Source organism: Acipenser ruthenus, chromosome 21 (assembly GCF_902713425.1).
Source record: "Acipenser ruthenus chromosome 21, fAciRut3.2 maternal haplotype, whole genome shotgun sequence".
Taxonomy (NCBI): domain Eukaryota; kingdom Metazoa; phylum Chordata; class Actinopteri; order Acipenseriformes; family Acipenseridae; genus Acipenser; species Acipenser ruthenus.
The window spans coordinates 24,434,559-24,456,426 of record NC_081209.1 but is presented as its reverse complement, the minus strand read 5'-3'; the positions used below and the strand labels follow the sequence as shown (position 1 = coordinate 24,456,426).

At 35.6% G+C, this 21,868-nt stretch overlaps 2 protein-coding genes across 4 annotated transcripts; both read left to right on the top strand.

Annotated features, from left to right (window-relative positions):
* The first annotated feature begins 645 nt into the window (after nt 1-645).
* On the top strand, nt 646-14,342 carry LOC117427718 (ras-related protein Rab-27A). Of its 3 annotated transcripts, XM_034045947.3 has the most exons (8): nt 646-934; nt 5,423-5,534; nt 6,729-6,827; nt 9,121-9,293; nt 10,268-10,353; nt 10,710-10,813; nt 11,285-11,408; nt 12,311-14,342. In XM_034045947.3, the coding sequence occupies exons 4-8, from the start codon at nt 9,141-9,143 to the stop codon at nt 12,513-12,515; spliced, it is 672 nt and encodes a 223-aa protein (XP_033901838.1). In that variant the 5' UTR covers nt 646-934; nt 5,423-5,534; nt 6,729-6,827; nt 9,121-9,140; the 3' UTR covers nt 12,516-14,342. The 3 variants fall into 3 exon arrangements, with proteins under 3 accessions (XP_033901838.1, XP_033901836.1, XP_033901837.1); XM_034045945.3 differs by lacking the exon at nt 6,729-6,827; XM_034045946.3 differs by lacking the exons at nt 5,423-5,534; nt 6,729-6,827 and having other exon boundaries at nt 647-934.
* Nucleotides 14,343-16,191: 1,849 nt separating this feature from the next.
* LOC117427959 (probable ribosome biogenesis protein RLP24) lies at nt 16,192-18,693 on the top strand. Its single transcript, XM_058995166.1, has 6 exons — nt 16,192-16,356; nt 17,049-17,162; nt 17,256-17,328; nt 17,513-17,576; nt 18,013-18,098; nt 18,323-18,693. The coding sequence occupies exons 1-6, from the start codon at nt 16,276-16,278 to the stop codon at nt 18,394-18,396; spliced, it is 492 nt and encodes a 163-aa protein (XP_058851149.1). The 5' UTR covers nt 16,192-16,275; the 3' UTR covers nt 18,397-18,693.
* The last annotated feature ends 3,175 nt before the right edge of the window (nt 18,694-21,868 follow it).

Sequence of the window (21,868 nt, the reverse complement as noted above, 5' to 3'; positions counted from 1 at the left end):
GGGCAATTTAGTCAAATCTATATATTATTTGAATATTAAATCTTCATTAGGTTTAAAAACAAACAAACAACAGCGATGCAAAACAATGCTTAATTGACTGCATTTGCAACAAATTGCACCTACTTCATAATATAATTACTACATAATGCTGAAAATTCCCAATAAAAAAGCAATGTATGCAGCTGTAATGAAGCACTCCGAAGAACCCTTAATATATCCATGTTTTGTTGCTGGTAAAAATTTTTTAAAAAGTACAGCATATCATTTGCCGCGCCATACTGTAATTGTAAACGATTGTTAAGCGTGATCAGGTGTTAAAGCTGCCAAGATGGTTCTAGAAAAGACATTCCACGGTGCAATTTATAAAATACTAACCAAAATAACATCCGCTTACATATATCAATTCTAAAAAATCCAAATGTAAAACTAAACTGTGAATGTATTTCATTCAATATAATTATATTGTATTATTCAAAGATATTTTACACATCACAACATTATATATGTGTGTTTTTTTTATTTATTTAAGGTTAAAACAGTTATTATCTCACCTTACTATTTTTATTAACTCCCTCTTAAAATCTAAAAGAAGCCCACGCTACACACGGTGCAAAGCCTCTGGGGCTGCACTGCAGCATCGCCCAGTGGACAGAGCGGTGTAGAAGCGAAGGGCGAAGGAGAGGGAAGTGCATTTTTCTCACAGATTCCACTTGCTTCAGCGAGGTAGCATCAGTTTGGTTGTGATACAGAAGGAGGAGTCGATATTACGGGAAGTGATGTTACATTTACGGAAAAGGGCAGGTTTACATTGGTTACAAGCCAAAAAGGACGCACAATTGGTTAAAAAGAAAGTGTCAGAAGAAGTGGTCAGAAAGCTGAACTGCGTTTTTCCTGCTAGTAATAAGTAAAGAAGGACTATCATTTTCCGGTGTCGGTAAGTAAAATAGTACCATCCTTATATATACTAAAACTTAGATTAACAATTAAGTAATTGTTGTTTTTTATCTGTTCATGTAATAAATGTGCCTAGTTTAGCTGCACCTATTTGCGAAGTATTGAAACAGTAAACTACGGAGTTTTACACAAGTTGTGATGCACATCTTTTTTCACTACAGCTACATACTGAAATTGCGTGCATAGAAGTTAGAACTCTAGTGATCAAAAGCAAAACGAAGATCTTAACTGCCACCACCAGTTCAACATTTAAAGCACATACTGAACACTTAAAAGAATGTTAGTTCCTTTCAACACATCGTCCTGATAAGCTATTTTGCGACTGTCCTTATATAGAGATAGGTTGGTACTGTATTTATGAACTTCAGTAAACAACATACAGGATACAGTATCCTGTACAGATTTTGGCATGCGTTATGTATGTGTGAGTGACATTGCCAGTAATTATTTTAGCATGTCACTGCATTCATTATTGATGGAAGGTACTGTTCTTCCATATACAAAGTTTATGTATCCTGTTACTTACTATATATTAGTGCCCCTTTGAAAAAAAGAAGCTCACTGTAGGTTCTTTGACTTTGAAGACTCTTAATCTAGACACTAGGTTATATATATATATATATATATATATATATATATATATATATATATATATATATATATATATATATATATATATATATATATATATATATATACATACACCCAAATGTTCGTGTCCAGGGGTTACAGGGCATAAAATATAATAAATATATTACATACTGGAAACTGTCAGGCCCATGGTCTGTTACAGAGATATTTATAATGCATTTGCTGTATGATAACCTAAAAATATTTCACCAGAACACCCACTAGGGGTTTTTTATGTTTGAATCCGTGGTAAAAAACAGAACAGCTCTTCTGTTTTATGTTATCATTTGTTGTTGTAACTAATAAAGAAACAAACAGATGCATTCTTTTGCCTAGAACACTCAATTGAGCACACTTGTGGATATTAATACCACCTAAGTTGGCCTAACCTCATTCTGCTGGATTTGTTATTTTGATGTTTGTAGTCATTTTAATAAGTGAACAATAAATGAACAATATTGATGTACAGTTAAAGGGTGTCTGTATTGAGTGCTGCCTTTATTTAGATAATTAAAATAATGCGGCTACAAATGTTCTGGGTGTAGCTCGTGTTGGCACATATTTTCTGGCACTGAGCTTCTTGTCCGGATGTTTTATTTATATACTTGATAAGGGTGCTGTATTAACAAACTTGCGGATATGTATTGCAGATGCCATTGGTATACCTCTGTAAAATATGTAATGCTAATACTGAGAGAATGAATACCTAGACTTTAGAACTGTTTAACATCAGCATAGATGAAGGATGGTGTTTATCCGGAAACAAGTTACTGTCTAATCTCAGTAGATTTCTATCTGTAAGTGGCTAACATGTTCGCATTTAAAGTTGCTTTATATGCATACAGTGTAGATATTAGACAGATTTGATCTTAAAATTGATACATGGGAAATTAAGCCACCTGGGTTTCCGTTGCTGTAACATGCCTTCTCATTTGGCTTGGTTTCAGATGAGACATAAAGTAAGCGAAAGCGTGGGCTTAAATCTCTCCATTTCTCTGTGAATGGCCTAGGTAAACATATAGAGGTGTGTTATGGCACGCCTCTGGGCTCTTCCTAAAAAAAGTAGGACGGAGGGGAGTTTAATTGAGAACCATGAACTGTAGTGGCATGAAAAAGTTTATAGTTTGGAAAGCCATTTGATATTTTATAAAATGATTTGTTTGTAAAACCTTTCAAAGAGGATTCAACTCAAAACGTTCTTACTCCAAAGACAGGGCTCTCCTACAAATGTAATGCAACATTTTGATAATGTATGTTGTTAGTGTAACCAAAGTTACGAGTTATTTACCCTGCATTGGTATATGACTATAATAATATTTGGATCTGTACAAGCAAAACTACAGATAGGCTAATACTTTAGTGCTGCTGAAGTATGCAAGCATCCTGGAAAGGCTTCATATTTTCATAGTTATAGTCTAATTATACAGTTTTTTACCTAATATAGCTGACAGTTTCATCATGATCAAATTGATATGATCCTTACATTTTGTATGTATATCTGTATTCTATGATTCTCCCATCTACATTTTCTAGTAACCTCCATTCATATATCAGAAGCCTAGCGTCAGTGACCTTAACATAACACCTGCCCTAATATATTGCTTTCATGTTACCGTTATTCTTGATAAACTGACAATTCAAAATATTTATTGTATAGGGTTTAATACTGTTAGCTGGTGTGTGTAACATTCTACCAAAAGAGGTGGTTAATGGGAAATTGATTGTGACATTTTCTGCAAGTTGTACAGGCGGTATTTCTGTTAGCAAGAAAACTGATGTGAATGCAGAAGTTAACTTTTTTTGAACAGCCTGCGTCAATCTGATAATGTAACTTTACTATTTCGAGCACAAAGGCAAAATTGAATAATTTCTGAAAGGAATAAAACTATTCTAACCATTTAAAATTAGCCAGAAGGTGCTCACTGCAATAAGTGACCTGGAAGAATAAAGGCATATTTTCTTAGAGGGATTCAAAACACAGTTGTAACCATATAGAAGATTTATCTTCATATCCCCAGAGAAACCAAACTGCCACTATCTTCACACTTTACCCTGCAAGTCTTGTTACAATATGTAGGCTAGGTCTTCAGTACATAGTGATTGGTGGTGGATTTTGTGTGTCCCATGCTACCTCATTGTGAAGCTTAGGATTGCTACAGACCCTAATGGCTGTAAGGAGTCTTATTCTTTTGCCACGTCCCCTGTGGGTGTGAAGGTGTTGATTTATGTGGGTTTGGAAACACCCAAATGTTGAGATGCTAACATTGGCCAACTCCTATTTTAATTCCACATTAAAATTGTTTGGCATAGTAGAGAGATTTTTTTTATCCTGTAATCTTCTAAGATAAACATTTCTACCATGAGCAGTAATTTAAACAAATATGGAAAAAAAGTGCTAAAACCATCCAATATTTTCCCAACCAATGCCAGGCCATGGTCTTAAAAAATAGAATTTCCCCTGAACATGATTTTAATGACAGAATATTCCTGTTGAAAATAACTGAATAAAAATGTTGCGTACAATAGATGAATAATTAGATATAAATGATTGAAGTTGCACCTACTTTACACAATCCAGGAATCCACGTAAAATGAGTCATTCTGGCCCTTTTAAGTAGAGTGGAAAATGTGCCTCTGTGGTTATGCTGGAATGTGTGGGGAGTGGGATACCCAGCTCACTAATCCAATACACAATCAAAGACAACAAGACTCAACAAGAAACGTGTACTTCTGTACTGCTTTTATTTATCATTGCAGTGTAATTCATTTCTACCAAATCAACATGTGTTTGGCATACCAAAGTAAATTGACATAATTGAGTCTCATTCATTTTAATAACTTTTTGGCCTCAATTTGTGTAAGCTGTAGTTACTAGCTATAATTAGCGCAGAAATATCCTCAACTCCTAAATCAAAGTACACATCCAGTGGATTGCAAAATGTCAGAAAGGACTTCAGCTGTCTTAGAACTCTACAGCTAGAGTGAGGATAATGCAGTTGAGTGTTTAATTCAACTTGTCTGAAAGTTTTCTGCACATTTTTGAGTAAACAGGGATTAAGCAACACTTAGCGGTTGTCAGAATATGTGAAATGTTAAATAGCGTCCATTGCCATCTCTTTCTGTAACTTATTTATGTGTCAAGCCTGGGTCATTTAAACTGTAAAATCAAGACTTTGAAAAACCTTGTACGTGAAAAGAAAGTTTCAACGCTGTTTATCTGATTTAAACTTGCATTTCATTGTGATAAAATCCTAAAGATGAAGAACCAATTGACATAAAAGTACATTGAGGATAGTGTGAAAAAACAATCAGTTAATAACCTGTAGTTTCTGACTTGCAGTCATTTTATGTTAACGATAATGCAGTGAACAGAATCTGCTTTAGTTTAACGGAACTAGACACTGTCATTCTACAGACTCCTTGCTCAAGGCTTGTTCCACTGATAAGGGTAAGAAATGAGAATGTACATTCACAAGAATGTACAGCATTTTCTTATGAGATATAGTGGCTTGGTAAAATAAAATACACAAAATGCTGTAAAGAAAAAAAAAACAAAAAACTTGAAGTGTAGATATTGTGATTATATCATAGGAGACATGGTTGTTTAATTGGATACTTGGCTTTGTAAAATGTTACAGTCACCTGACCGGTCAACGCTGCCACATGACGAACTGCTGATACTTATTAGATAAGGATATTGTGCGTTTTGAGTTAAGTCCATGTGTGAGTGTTGCCTGGGAAAGAAGTAGTTTGGGTTGCTTTCCGTGATACTTCAGTGAAATACAAGTTTCTCAAAAGGTCAGACTGCTGCAAATTTATCCCACTCTGTTTCTTGAAGACGAGATGAAGAGCTGTTCTGTGGATGGATTAAAGGCTGAAGTTCACTTTGATGCATGACGGATCAAAATTTCTACACGGAATCAAAATCTGTTTTTCCTTGAAGCGTTAAGGTATGTTATTAATAAAAGGTATCTAGTGTCTTCATATCAACACAGATATTTATAGGTTCTGTTCAGGCTTAATTATAGCATTCCCTGCTCAAAGGAACCTGATAATAATGATATACAATTTATTTTTTATATAAATCTAATAAAAACTAAATTATACTGCGACAAAATTTATATAAGACTTTGAATTAATATTCAGTTTGTGTAGCTTATCGCTCCATGATTTGATCAGACTTTTTATTGGCTTTTATTGGCCTTGTGGTATAAATATGCAGCGATGGACAGTGTCTGTGAACATGTCCAGTCGTAATCATCGGGATGCAGCTGTTCTGAATAAGAATGGAAAAGACAGTGTCCTCTTCCTAGCTGCGTGCAAACTGTTGAGAGAAAGTGCATGCATTATGGCTTCAGCTGTTCAGCACTCCATTTCCTTAATCACTAGACATTACAAGTGCATGTTTGTTCACTGCAATGTAGTTTTAGATGCTTTAAAAACCTTCCTATCATAAGCAAGGTCAGCAGTGGTTCAGAATGCAGTGAGAGCCACTCCTTTGTGACATGTAGGCTCGGAACGCTGTGTGCTTACTACAGTCAGTGGTGTTGCAAAGAGCTTCTGCAGATCGCACTAGTTTGGCTTTAATCCTGGGGATTTCTTTCTGGTAAGACTGTTCAGACATTTGTATCGGAATAGTTCTAGGGATCAGTGTTCCAGATGTTGTTTTCCCATGATGTGTGCACGAGCAAGGTGTTCAGAAAGTTTAATTGAATAGTAGTACCAAGAAAGAAATATTAGCAAACAAGTCTGATTTCTTGTGAGAGCCTGCATTTTCCAAGTGCTCTTGAAGTTTTAGGCAAGCATTTAAAAATCAGATATTGAAAGAAAAGCAGATTTGATACAAAGCCTCTCAATATATGAGCAGCTAGTGAAGGGCTACATCTAACGGCAGATATATTCTTGCTCAGCATATTACATCGTGTTTTTTCTGCTGCTACTGTTGAAGATCCACAATTATTACTGGAAAGCAACTTAACTGTATTGTTATTTGCTAATGGATGCACTGAGTGAATAGCTGGGATTCTTTTTATATTCAGTTCTAGAGTACATCAGCTGTGGTTACAGTCAACAGCTGTCAACATTGATCATTAAGGATACGATTTTGGCACAGTGATTTTTTTTTTTTTTTGTACATTTCACAGGCAAGTTGTGGAAAAAAAAAACAAGAATTCACACCTTCCAGATAACAGTGGACTGATAACCTACAGCAGTTGCTTGTTCACTTTATTCACTGGGTGGAGGTACGTTACTAAATATTTAGACAGGGAGGAAGTTAAACCTGGTGTGCAGTGTCATGAAGCTCTGTAATGAAAATATTAACATTTAAGGTTTGGTCAGAAAAGTGTGTGTGTGTGTGTGTGTATATATAATGAAAATCAGTGATTGGAAATCCTGGCCTGTGTTTGGTTAAAACCTCATCATACCGGAGGAAAAACAGATTGAACTATTGCCATAACATCCTTACACCAGAGTCCTGCACGTGGCCGATTTTTATGACCCGCTTCTGACTCAGACCCGACCCAAACCTGCAACCTGCTGCAGCACCGTCTTCTTACCTGCGACCTGACCCAACCCACTTTAATAGCCCTCCTCTCCAGCCCATATTTACTATATATATATATATATAAACATAATTTATTTTGTTATCTGAACACTATTGAATAATGATCACACATTACTGTAGCCTTTTTCTGTCAGGCAAATTCTGTTTATTAATGGCTGGGAGGCACAGGTTAAATCATGTACAAATCCTAAACTATATGATATGATTTCCTTGGTGTCGACTTTCTACATTTTTTTAATCAGAAACAGGAGAATTCCCTTGACACGTGCTCGCCAGTGTCACCAAATAAGTATGGGTCTGCTTCTGCTTGCAGCAGCGGGAGGTTACATTTACATCTTCAAGCTGCTAAATAAACAAATAAAAGCTCTGTTATAGTCTTGATTATTTGACTTCATTCACAGGTGGAGGTTTATTACCAAGTATTTCTAAAGGGGGGATGTTTTAACATATCAACTTTGTATATCATTGGTGTTTAAATGAAAATATCACAATTCAAGGTTTGGTCTTTATTAAGTGAACATTATTGAGTTATAATGTACTTTAAAGACTATTATTTACTCTCTCTCTCTCTCTCTCTCTCTCTCTCTCTCTTGTTTCAAAATTAGCATGTTATAACTGGCCATAATGCTTATGTAAATGTTGGGCTAATGAGGGCCTATACCTTCCTAAACACGCAATCAAGATTTGAAACTTTGCATTGACATTTTAGTCCAAGATATTCTTCCCTCATAGTCTGAATGTAACTCAGAGTGCACTGTGTTGTTCAGAGTAATGGAAACTGAAAGTTATTGAAAGGCTACATTTTGATTAAACTTTGCATGGGTATGTGTTAGCGTTTGACTTTATGGTCATGACAGTGACATTAGTTTTCATTATACTGACAGGTATAATGTGTTATATCACTGGTTAGACCAACAGCTACAATAGAATAAGCAAAATACACAGAAAACTATACATCAATCAAAGTGGTAAAAACACTGTAGATGTGGTGATGTTTTTAATGTGACCCCTGAAATGTGTACATCTCTGGCTGGAGTGCTTTAGCAAGGTTGAGGATTACACGTTTAGGTAGAAGGCTTTTTTTTTTTTTTTGGCAGATAAAATGGCAGTCTTTGTGGGCTCTGAGCGTTTGCTGAATTAGATACTACCACAGCTACGGCTGAACAGATTTATCTCGAATTCGATTTTCTTCCAGTTGTTAAGCTGCTTATGCTTGTGATGAGAGTTCAAAGAAGTGAAAAGAATGTTGATCTTTGTCTGGATATTTTCTCATGGGGCAGTCATATGATGTGAAAGACATTTTCTTGTACAGTATGTTACATAGTCTTTCACAAGGATAAGTTGAATTTGTATCCTGTAGGTTGTGGTTACTTTTGAAGCTAGGATTTTTTTATATGTAGAATACACTGCTATTTTGTAACATACCATTATTCTGTTAGACAGGGAGTTCATGCAGCATCAACAAGGGTGTGAATTTACCATAAAATAATGAGGACTGGATATTCTTTTGATTTTAACACCAACATTTATGCCCTTTGGATAGCTTGTAAAGTCTAAATACAGCACTAGAGTGCTTCTCCTGGGGTTCAATATGCTTGTTCTTATAGACATTTTAAAGAATCCAACATCCCTACTATGTTTTGCTTTGTGCTATGAGTTTCCAGTACTGTATTAATGTACATAGTCTAGCATTAACTAATTTGTGGATAGATAGTCTTAGCAGTAACATGTTAGCCCTACTCTCAAAAAAGTATTGCTATATTTTTTGTGTGGCAAAAAAGAAAAATGAGATGCACATACCATAAAACTACCTCCCCTGCTAAGTTTGAAATTCTATATTATTTCACAAACATAATAGATAGCTATCAGTTGGTACCTGAATGCAACTTGAAATCAGAGGTGGGCGTATCCACATTGACCAATGGACATGCTCATTATAATTAACAGTGATGTGTTTGCTTGTGTTGCAGGTCAGAGCGAAGTTCTCACTATGTCTGATGGGGACTATGATTACCTCATCAAATTCTTAGCTCTGGGAGACTCAGGAGTGGGAAAGACCAGCTTCTTGTACCAGTACACAGATGGAAAGTTCAACTCCAAGTTTATCACAACTGTGGGCATAGACTTCAGAGAAAAAAGGGTGGTAAGTAAGCAGTTGTAATTTACAACACTGTCCTGTTTTAGTAGAGTTGGCCTGCTTGGGAATTGCTGCCATTTGATTAGGTTTGTCCCATGATGGGAGTGCTCCAGGGGGACGTGGCTTGGGTCAGTTGAGGAGCTGCTCCTGTGTCCGGCGCGGCTAGCTGAAGGGACCCTGTACTGGAAATAGTCACACACTATTGAACTTGAAAATCCCAAGCTGGATCAGGTGTTTTTGAATTCTGTATGAAAGATGAGCAGGAACATCAGTACCAGAAATTGACCTCCGGAGGTTTGGAACACAGATCACAGGGTTTTAGTGCTTTTCTATTTTCTTAAATATCCTTCAGCCTGTTAATAATTTCTGTTGGTAGTTTTTGAGCAAGCAGACCTCGCAACAACAAACTTTGTCTCCCCAACCTGTCAAGTTGTTTAGAAAACTTAAAATCTACTGTGTCACTCACTTCCTTGCATTCTCCACTTCAGTGAATAAGGATGTTTTAAGTCCCAGTGGAAACATTTGCTGATTTGAAGAGCTAAAAACAGCAAGAAGAGATTAGATGACAATGTAATTGACCTTCTTGAGTTTCTAAACTAGAATGGTTCCCTCTGTGCATTTTTCTGTCATGCTCCCACAAGAAGATTTTTAAGGTCGCTAAATGAAATGGCTTCACCAATTTAAACAATCTCATTTTACTGCACTGAATTTTAACGCTGAGTCTACCACTCAGAAGCATAGAATGAAAGACACAAACCATAGAATAAATGACAAAAAGATCACAATCAGTCTCACACCAAACACCGGAGAAACCTTAAACTGCGCCTGATCCAGTAATACATGTGTAACGTGCTTTTGAATTCAAACCTGCTGCTTTGGTGGCATAAAACAAAGGCAACGTAAGCTTAATAGACTTCCACAGGGTTGTGAAAAAAAAATGTTGGAATTTAGAATTTAAGAGAAATCTTTTACTTCAATAGATATATAAATCTTGTGGCCCAGAGGGGAATTCTGTCAGAGGGCAAAGAATACACATTCAGCTGTGGGACACGGCAGGACAGGAAAGGTGGGTTATTATTATTATTATTATTATTATTATTATTATTATTATTATTATTATTATTATTATTATTATTATTAACTAGCTGCCCCTAAGGCTGTGTCAGCCCCTTGGCCTTTGTCTTTCACCTTTGTTTGGCTCAGTAAATGAAGGGTTCTGCATTGCAATTTTCTGCACTTTAGTTTGCTTCTGTGGGGAGTTTGATTTAAGTTTCTTTCAATATTCACCCTTTGAATACGAGTCTCCTCTGGTACATAGCGTCCCATTATTATTTGAAGATGCAAACTAGTTTCCACTGTCTGATTTAAGTGTGTTTTTTGTATGTACTGCATACCGTATTAATGTTTTCTTCGTTCTCCTAGGTTTCGAAGTTTAACAACAGCGTTCTTCAGGGATTCCATGGGCTTTCTTTTGCTATTTGATCTCACAAATGAGCAAAGTTTCCTTAACGTCAGAAGCTGGATGAGTACGTTTTAGCATTCTTTTAAGTTCTTCAAAGTTTGTACTATAATAGTTATATGTCCTTAAACCTAAATACCTGGAGTCACTGTCTGTATACTAATGTAAATGGGGGTCTATATTAACGGTCTGAACAGCAGCCGATCAAAATAGTTTAAACTCTTAAAGATTCGTTCTTTTGCAGCACTTTTTCCATTGAATTTGAATTGTTTTCAATTATGTTATTAAGGAGGCCATTAACCCCCCCTTGAGGGGAAGCCCCAGAAAGATATATGAACCAGTGACATTATTTGGATCTGCCACAGTTTAGATTATAAAAACAGACCCAAATAAATCTCAACTGAATGTATTTTGTGAAAAATCTTGTTTCATTAAATGTACAACTTTAAGAAATGGCAATACAGCCTGGATGGTAAGCAGGAGTCTATTTTACAATTAACACAGCAAATATTTATTACATTAATGCCTTTCTGTCTAGGTCAGTTACAGATGCATGCATATTGTGAAAACCCAGACATTGTTTTATGTGGCAACAAATGTGATCTGGACGACCAGAGAGCAGTGAAGGAAGAGGAAGCCAGGGAGCTTGCTGATAAATATGGGTATGCAGCCTCATGTTGTATCTCTTGCCAAACTGTGTTCTAGTTTACTAAGAGGGAAGTTGCAAATGCCAGCAGACGCAGTGTTTGCATAAGCTCAAATGTTTGCAGCACGTAACAATGCAAATAATCTGTCTATTTAAATGGTAGTTATAGACCTTCAGAAAGGGTGGAGTAACTGTTTCTTTTTCTCTTACCTTTTGTACAGTTTCATTCTTTTACAATACTAGTTTGATTAAGAGCTCTTGTTTGATTAAGAGCTCTAAATGAAAATAACTTTTGTCATACAGTGATAAACCCATTGTTAAAGTGACATTGGGTGATTTCTGTGGTTCCCTGTTTGAATAGTTCTTTGTATTCGGCCATAAGAAACATAACTCGTCAATCCATATAGAGAAAATTGAGACTACAAAGAGGGTTGCTTCATTTTCAAACGTTGTTTTTTTTTTTTTAATAAAATGCTTGGTAGTGGATCCAGGGTAACTCCAGACGGTGATGGGAGCGGTTTCTGTGCTATGCATGTACTGTTCTGTAAAGGCCACTCGAAAGATCGATCATTTTGGTTGATTAAGAGTGACTCATGTCAAAGTCAAGTACTTTGTTCCTCATCCTAAAATCTTAACGGTACCAGTCGATCAGAGCTCTTACTCAAACAGAGAACTAAACAAACATTGATGGTTTTGGTATCTCTGTTTGTACTTGATTTGGCTTCTTAGAATTTCTATAAATTAGTATATTGACATTTTTTGATGACAACATTTTATCCTAATTGACATGATCGGATCTTGGGGGGGAAACCATTATGAGTACTGACTTCTAAATTATACAGGAAATGACACTCAAATTGCCAAGATAGAAATGACAGGATAGAGAATCCAGCTAATTTGTAACCTTTTTTTTTTTAGGATTCCTTACTTTGAAACGAGTGCAGCGAACGGGCACAATGTGAGCAAAGCAGTGGACTCTCTGCTGGATCTCATCATGAAGCGAATGGAGCGGTGCGTGGACAAATCGTGGATACCTGACGGGGTGGTGCGCTCCAACGGCCACGGCTCTACAGAGCAGCTCAGTGACAGCAAGGACAAAGACCAGGGCAAGTGCAGCTGTTAATCTGCGCCAGGAGGAGCACCCCAGGTTTCTGAGTAGTACAGCTGCAGTTGCCTTGACAAGGGGCATGACCTTTCTGTGTTATTGTAACAAAGCCCTCCATCAGAAGAGATGGAGGTGAATGCTGAAGGAAAGACTAAATGGTTTGTCCAGACAGTTACATCTTTTGTAAGAGTATTTTGCCCCTTTAAACTCAGTTGTACTACCAGTAACCAGTAATAAAGTAACCAGACACATGCTATGTACTGTATGGGTCAGGAGAGGTGGCACTTACATGCGGATGCCATGATATTTAAAATATAAACTTTCTTGTATTCCAACAGGAAAACAGGGCAGAGTTAGTGCTAGCAAAGTTTCTTCAGTGCCCTGATACTGCCAGATGTTCTTTTGGGACCGTTTCACTTCTTAATTGGATATAAAGTGCTGTATACAGAACCTGTTGGTCCTGTTTCGGTGAGATGCAATTGTCCTAAATCTGATAATCATTACAGGAAATTAAATTGGTGATAGAATTATTTGCACATAAAATCATTGATTCCAGTTAACCTGTGGGTGTACATTATGTTTATATATTTCTTTAGTATTCTTATTATGGTGGCGTTTTGGTGGATAGTTTTTTGTGTATGATTCTTCTTTCTATGTTCGTAAAAAACAATCAATGTTATATATATATATATATATATATATATATATATATATATATATATATATATATATATATAAAAAAAGCTTGATTTCAATCTGTGTCTAAATCAATTGTATTGTATTTCTTTAGAACACTGGATTGTTCCCAAACACTCAATATAATGCCAAATATGTAAACCACATTCTATGTAATGAAGAGATTCCTCGTAATATTTTATTATTTATTAAAAATCATGTAGTAAACATTAAAATTATATTTGCATCTTTATTATCCACAGAAAAAGTATGAACGTGTTGCTTGATTTTCATGTGCAATATGAGAGCAAACAACCCACAGGCTTCTGTTTTAAAATGGTATGGTGGCAGTCAGTTTAGTCTTCAGTAGCATTTGATGCAAGTTAATATTTCATTTTTAAATTATTTTAATTCACTGGTGTAATAAGTGAACAACATATAGCATATTTGATTTACATATAGATATACAATTGTAGTAACAAAGATTCAATTACAATTTTTAAAATGCAGTATGTTTAAATGCTTAATATTTTCTGATCTGGATTTCTGATTTATTTCTAACCCCAAATTTACAAAGACATGTCTGACTGCTTCTTCATTTAGTGGCCGTGATTAAAACAGTGAAAGATCCACTTTGCTATGATAAGAATAGGAATTATTAGGGTCAGCATTGTGCTAAAAGTTCAGTGGATGTATGTATGTATATAAATATATTTCACTATTTTGATTATTTCACGGTTAGGCCATGCTGATAGTAAAATGTACATTACTATACTGTATAATGACCCTTCACTTATTCACTGCCCTCAATATTTTTTCTGCAAGTCTGATATAACGAGGGTTGGAAGATTTTACTATATACTGGGTTGGAAGATTCTGTGCAGATTTAAGCACTTTTATTTTATTAATATTGTTAAAGGTAAGAGTTTTTAATTATTGATAAAAAATAATACTGTTATCGATTAACATTATGTACTAAAACACTGAGAATTTCTGTTTCCGTTTTAAAGCATGTTCCAATTGTAAAATCATTTAGATTTGATACTGAAAAATAAAAGAAATATGTATCTCTTCAGTATTGTTTGAATGTGTTTACAAGGCTGTCAAATTAAATATGGCTTCACCTAACAGAAAAAAGAACCTTTATAATTAAAGAAAGTGTACATTTTATACTTGTGAGTTTCTTGTCTTGTACGTTATTGGAAGAATTCTTCAACCTGGTTGATTTTTAACACTTTTCAATAGAGCTGTTGTGTTAGTGTCTGTTTCCCTTGCACCGTGATTTTAAACTGGACTGGTGCTTGAAGCTGTGAGATGCTTATGCAGCACATCAGAAGGGTTTACTACAAAGGTTGCTTTTGGTATAGAATATAATACAAAGTGAGAATATATTACAACACAGCAACTTTAGTGCATCCGACTCTTACTATGCTTAACACATAAGAAAGCATCAGCATTAAAATAAGCCTGGGATGAAAGATGTTTAGAGGTTAGGAACAGATACCAAATCATTAAAAGATTCACAAGACACTTCTGGGTTATTTAGGCAAAAATTGTATTGGGGGAAATGGGAGCCAAGTATTGGTGTGAGTATGCTGAGATCGAACGAGCCCTTGAAGAGCTGTGGCAAGAGAAGTATTATGACAAAGTAAAAAGGACCTGCAATAAAGGCTTTTGAACCCAGGCTGCTAGAACCTTTTAGCCCATTCTAATTGCTTCATCAAACATCCATTAGAAGCACCTTAATGGTCTGGTAACTACTGCAACTTCATTCTCTTTAAAAGACAATAACGCACATGGTGCTAATTACCCCATAGCACTTCTCTCAGAATTCTAACAGAAGAATAATTACACTTTAAAACTCATGCATTAGGACTAAAACAAGTATCAGTACATTATAAGTATACTAACTCACTAACTATACTGGATGCTGGGACAAGATGTTGACAATATAGCTACTACTACTGCCCTGGGGATGTAGTGGAGGAGGGCATGCAAATAATACATACTCTCTGTCTGTCTGTCACACTTGCATGTTATCTAGAGGACCACTTGTCCAATTGTGATACAATTTACAAAGGACATTATTCAGCACAAGTTATTGAGGGTATATGGAGGCTGCCTGTCTGACCTACATCTGAGTGTGACACAGGTTCACATATGTCTTGAGAGCCACTTACTCAGTTAGGATGAAACTTCTGTTTTTATGTGTGCATAGAGTGGCTGCAGATCACGTGATCTACTTTTTCATGTTCCTGATCGCTGGTGAGGGGTGAATCTCAAGGACAAGCTTGTTACTGAAGTAATGTGCAGCAAGGGTATATGGTTCACTTGGGCCTTCTCCACTGTTTTCATTTCACATCTTGTAGGTTTAAGCTGAGCTTAAGGCAAGGGTTGTATAATTTAACACCCCAGAGCTCAACACCCCAAGCTACAGGTATGTTAGTAACACACAGCACTTTTCACAATAACATCACAGGGGTTTGTAGCAAGAATCAGATGGTAACCATTTACAGGACCTACAGCAACAGCACTCAAGGTGTAGTTTACAATAGCTTAGTCAAAGAGATGTTAGTACCTTGATAAGGATGTCATCGGAACCAATTCTCACAGTATGTGGAATAATTAGTGCATTCCTGGAATAACATATAATAACAAATAATACCCCTGAAATATTGATGACAAATAAAACTGAATATTCCCACAACTTTAACTTCAAAGATAGTTTAAAGCAACATCCAGTCATTCAGTCAGTTCTGTAAAATATTTTATAATATGGGGCATACAATATGAACATGTATTGTCTATAACATATTTGGGGCTTAATTCGCATTTTACATTAAATATATAGAAATAGTTAAATAAATATATGGACTGTATTTTAGACGGTGTTATTAAAAGCCAAAAATCAACCACGCACGTACTTCTGCTTCTGAGCGGTATGCAGCAGGTCCAGCAGGGGGCAGTGTCACAAAACAAACTACTGTACAGCACCCTTCTTCTCCGGAAGCCGAGCATTTCCACTTCCTTTAGTCAATCCTCCCAGCGAGGCTGTGGAGTTCAGTGTTTCAGATGGTGGTTTAGAGTCTCATATTTATGAAATATGCGTATTGAAAAATGTTATTTTTGCTCTGGGCCGGTCTACCCAGGGCATGGGATGATGTTTGTTCGAAATGACTGCAAGGTAAGAGGTCTTTTGAAGAGTTTTCTGTGTTCTTAGATTCAGGCCTTCACTAACAAAAATACGCCATGTGTTTGTTATGTAGAGCAGAGAGGTTATTACACAGGGTACGGTCCTGTAAGCGTTTTTAACATTATACGTGTCGTTTTGTAGGATATTTTTTAAAATGTTTGTATTAAATATGTATTCTATACCATTTGATGCTGTAAGTGTTGAATGTACCATGGTACTATTTTGTTATATCATTTAGGTTTACATTCTATTCAGAATCGTATTGTAAAATAAATGTTTGCGAAAATAATTACGTAATTTTACTCGTTCTAACTTAAACTTAGAGTAGTCTAGGCTACGTTTTCAAGTGTCTCTGTATTACGAGCTGAACTGTCAGTGAAAATTGGTTTAGTAGCACGAGAGTAGTTTAAGTAAACTGGTGTATTGTAGTAAAAAGACAACAGTGAATTATATTTACCTGAAAGTAAAGCTTTATTAACAAGACCCGTTTTTGTATATCTGTGCTAAAAATGCTTGTTGGTGATAACTGTTTCAGCAACTCCAATAACGAAAGTACAGACTGATGCTTTTGCAGCGTCATTTGATCTGTAGCAGTGCTGCCTGCAAGAACATCCGTAGATATTCAGAATGTATGTGCTGTTTTGCTTTGCAGAGATTTTACTTTAGTCTTTCTCTTGTTTAAGGTATTCAGGTTTTGCAAATCAAAATGCCACAAAAACTTCAAGAAGAAGCGCAATCCAAGGAAGGTCAGATGGACCAAGGCTTTCCGCAAATCTGCAGGCAAAGAATTGACTGTAGTAAGTCGGGTTCTGTTCATTACCTGCTGTCATTTACATGTTTGTAATAGACTGGGAGGTTGATGTGTGTGTGTGTGTTTTTATTTCTTACAGGACAATTCATTTGAGTTTGAGAAGCGCAGAAACGAGCCATTCAAGTACCAGAGGGAGTTGTGGAACAAGACGGGTAAGGCATATTAAATGCATTCATCTTTATAGTGTATATTATAGCACTTGAAAGAACTGAATAAGGCTGTCAAGCGCTATACATTGAACTGCTGTCTGTTTTCATGACAAGAACGCACACATTTTTTTCTGTGTCTGTGGAATCCATTTCAAATCCTAAAGTTGTTTCTCTTAACTTATTTTAGTGGAGTCTATTAAGAGAGTTGAAGAAATCAAACGGAAACGGCAAGCAAGGTTCATCATGAACAGGTGAGATATTGGCTTTTGTGTAATTGTATATGCTGCTTGTGGACAAAACACACACACACACACACACACAAACACATACACATACAAACACACAGTTTATAAAAATCCAAAATGGTACTTTTGTTATTCTCATGTATCTTACAATGGTTACAATAAATGTTTATTTAAAAAAAAAAAAGTAAAAAAATTCTCCATCAGATCCCCTCAGGTTTACAGAGTTAATACACAACATGACATTGCTATATTATACTGAGGGTAAACACATATAAAAGGCCACCTGTGGAGTGCAATATTGTTTTTGTGCTATAGGTTACCATTTTGAACATATTTTGTGTTCTTTATTTTGTGATAACTGTTTGTGTGAAAGTAAACCTGTATGTTCTTGGTGTAATGTATTCCTGTTTTACTGTATTCATTTTGGATTTTACCCTTAAAGGCTAAAGAAGGGCAAGCAGCTGGAGAAGGAGGAAGCGATCAGCGAGGTCAAAAAGAATATCCACCTTATCCGGGCTCCTCATGCAGGTAAGAATCTGATTTATTCTGCTGGCTTGTTTAACCAAGGGGAAACTCACTTTCATATTAATCCACATCCCTGGTTGTTTTTAAAATGCTGTTGTACTAATCATGAAGTAATTGGGTTAACATTTTCCTTTTGCTAATTAACGTACTTTGTCAGTGCTGCAAATTAGCTATCTAAAATGTGTTATTGATGTGCTCTTATTTATTCATGTGATTTCTAAATACAGGCAAAGCAAAGATGATGGAGGACAAGATGGTTCAAAAATTACAAGAAGACGTGGAAATGGGAGGCGATCAGTAATACGGCACGTCCTACAGTGTTCCCTACAGGATATTTTCAGTTCTTCAGGACTTTGTTTTTTGGGCGGAGAGGATCATCTCCTGTACAAAAAATGTTGGCATACAAACTGCATCTAGAGAAATGTATGTCAAGCATTGCCAACACCCACATTTTTCATTAAATACAATATGAAGAGAGAAAAAATGTCATTGTTTGTTACATAAAATACAAATGGAAAGCATGTTCTAATAACAAACTTTAAAACATCCGTCTGAATATGTACCATCACTGATAATAAAAAACGCTTTTACTATAGAATACCATGTTTTTCTTTTATTGCATTTACAGTGTCATTTTTTTATTTAAAGCAATTTCAAATGTGAATGGCTTATAGGGCTGTGTTGGACTGAATTACAATTTTCCGAATTTGCCCTGATGAACCGTATGTTCTCTTTCCACAGTAAAATGGTCTGAGATCTCCATCATCTGCAAAGTGTCCTCTTCTGCTCGGTTTAGTTAGATTTAATCAGCAATAAGGTAGTGCCTATTCAATCCCCACAATTTAAACGCAACTGCATGTGTACTGTAGGTAGCAATGTGTGTCAACACTACTATGTTTGGTGCTACATATGTAAAATCATTGTTTATTTTAAATCAAATGTGAAGTGATATCTCCTAAATTGACAAATGATCGGTGACAGTACTGCACCAGAGCCATGTGTCCTTGACTGGGTGTGGAAGGAATTCACATAAAACCTGAAAAGATGTACAGTGTGTATGAATAAGTATAAAAAATGTGTTTAATTACAAGCTGTTATCTAGAATTTCAGTGCAATATCAAATGGGAGCATACTGCAGAGCAATTTTAAAAGCAGAACCTTTTATTAGAATTACTAAATCCGGTACATTAAGATTTAAAACATCATTTAAAACCTGTTTTCCATTAGCCTTTTACTGAAGGAAATCAGGCTAATGTATAGGATGCTGCACAAACTACTGAGTTGATTAAAAATAATGATTTAATTAATAGGGTTTTCTCTTTGGCAGTAGTTTAAGTTTTTTTTTTTAAATTTCATTTTAAGCTGAATTGCCTTTGTTCAGAGTTTTGGGATTCTTTTCCAGCATGCTTTTGTTTACACTATTGAAGCAGGCATGCTTTATTATTAAATGTAATGTCTTGCAAAGAAATCAGTCATGAGCCAGAAAATTCAAAGTGAAGGCTGCACTTAAGCATCAAGTAAATTATTCTTTACCAGCAGATCACAATATATTGTATTCCAAAGAAACATTATGGAAATGGCATTAGCTCTTTGCTCATTAATATGGTGGAGAACTTGGATTCCTTATTATGTTAATGTTACAAAAATGCGTACTGCAGAAACAAAACATATTAATCTTGATTTTTGTTTATAGTGCAAGATTTATTTATTCTAATTCTACAAGTCTGAGTGTTATACACTGCCATCGACAATTATAATTTGGAAATTAAAAAAAAGATGCATATGAGGTTGGGTAAGTAAACAAGGGATTGATTCTTGGGAATTATACGGCCTACATGAACAAGCAAGCAGTATACAGTTAAGGAGTTGAATTTTAGGATTTATGTATTTTTTTTTTTAAACAATGTGAACATAATTTAGATAGTTTATTTAACATTTTTTAATCAAAAAAACTACAAAATGATATTGCAAAAGTTTACCGGAGGCCATAATAGTAGTACAGTATTTCATGTTAGATTTCAAAATGCCACATTTTTTGTATTCAATATGTTAACATAACATTATTCAGCAGGTTTCATTCGATGAAGCAAAATTTGTTAATGCTATGGGGTGATGCAAAACTTTTCGCCAAAGCTGTAGAACAAAAAAAAAAAAAAAAAAAAACCTGTGGAAGTCCACTAAGCAATCCAAAATAAAAAGCGGAGTATTGTATGAGACTATCCAGACTGACTTTCATAATGGGAAGTCAAATTGCTTTGTTGTAAGGTTTCGTATCCTATACCTATATATCCAGTAATGGTGGTGGTGGTAAATATTTGATTTACGGATGGCTTATGCTGCTCTCACACGACTTTAAAGGGCCCGCAGATTGCATCAGGAACATGAGAGTTCAGAGCTTCTGCTTTTATTTTGCATCAAGGCTGTTTTACAGGAACCGAAGTTCAAAGAGAAAAAGCTGTTTCAAGGAAACTGCCCCAGGTTTGCTTTATCAAAGTACAATAATGTTGCAGCAACCTGCTGTATGGCAAACGATTGCTATTGTGGAAATCATGTTTTCTGCTGCAGGGGTGAATGTCGAGCGTGTTGTTGTTACTAACAAATTACTGATGCATGTACTGTCAGTGCTGGCCTGCATTCCTTCATGGTACTGCACTGTGAATGTGGCTGTCTGTTGAATATAAAGTGAAACATTCTTGTCTTCAGAATATCAGGATTACATTTCTTATTCATGTAATGTTTTAGTGGCACGTAATGTAATTCACATGACATTTACTTTGACACCAAATATAACCTGCTGATTGTTTTTTATATGGCAAATGGTTGTGTGCATAAAATTGAGAAGGCACTTGAAACTCTGTATTTGTTTTTACTGCATGAATTTAGTCTTTCATCATATTATTTTTATGTAAAACAATGGTACAGAATGTATAATATAGATTTTTTTTTTAAATTAATCATTCAAATGAGACGGGTATATATACACAATGGAAATTGAAGAAAATTTGAGACGGTTGACATGTTTTATTGTTCAATGTTTTAGAAATGGATGATTAAGGGTTACCTATAAAACCTGCTAGACTGTGGCTCTCCAGGACCAGGGTTGACCACTCCCTGCTGTAGAGGGTATGGGTATGGGTGAGGGTATGGATTGGGTTACCTAGTCATGCTGCTAAGACAGAATCGTTTGGATCCTTTAAGAACCAACTTGACAAAGTTTGAGATCAATCTGCTTCTAGGAACCTGACGAGCTTAGATGTGTTAAAGGCCTCCTCTAGTTCGTACATTTTCTTTTGTTCTTATATTCTAAATAGCCACAGCAACATCTACACCTGCATGAGTTGATGTGAAGCAGGCTTTGAGTGAAATTTGTACTATAAAGGAATTAATTTTAATCTAGCCTTCATAAGAACTCCCTTTATATACTTTTAAATCATTTGAGGGTAGTTCTGAGTATCAGATTGGCTTGTTGCTTCCCAATGCATAAAGGCATACATAATAAAACATGTTTCTGTTTTACACAATACGGCACTGACACAGAGAAAGTAATACCCAATTGTGTTATGTGCATGCTTGGGGAGAATGTGTATTTTCAAATATCTTTAACCAACAGTTTGCAAATGATTTTATAGAAAGAGGAAATCGAAAGGTTATTAATCCCCATCACTCACCTTGCATTTTAAAATGTAATGTAGAACTATAGAGCTTTCAAAAACATCCGGGTGAATCAATTCAAAATTGTAAATGAAGATGAATTTGGATTTCAGTGATAACTC

What these genes read in the sequence shown, in the direction of transcription:
- LOC117427718 (XM_034045945.3), top strand. Translation starts at nt 9,141, where the DNA reads ATGTCTGATGGGGACTATGATTACCTCATCAAATTCTTAGCTCTGGGA. An exon ending in ACTTCAGAGAAAAAAGGGTG is followed by an intron (nt 9,294 to 10,267) that starts GTAAGTAAGCAG and finishes TTACTTCAATAG; the next exon opens with ATATATAAATCTTGTGGCCC. An exon ending in GACACGGCAGGACAGGAAAG is followed by an intron (nt 10,354 to 10,709) that starts GTGGGTTATTAT and finishes TCGTTCTCCTAG; the next exon opens with GTTTCGAAGTTTAACAACAG.
- LOC117427959 (XM_058995166.1), top strand. Translation starts at nt 16,276, where the DNA reads ATGCGTATTGAAAAATGTTATTTTTGCTCTGGGCCGGTCTACCCAGGG. An exon ending in TTGTTCGAAATGACTGCAAG is followed by an intron (nt 16,357 to 17,048) that starts GTAAGAGGTCTT and finishes CTCTTGTTTAAG; the next exon opens with GTATTCAGGTTTTGCAAATC. An exon ending in CAGGCAAAGAATTGACTGTA is followed by an intron (nt 17,163 to 17,255) that starts GTAAGTCGGGTT and finishes TATTTCTTACAG; the next exon opens with GACAATTCATTTGAGTTTGA.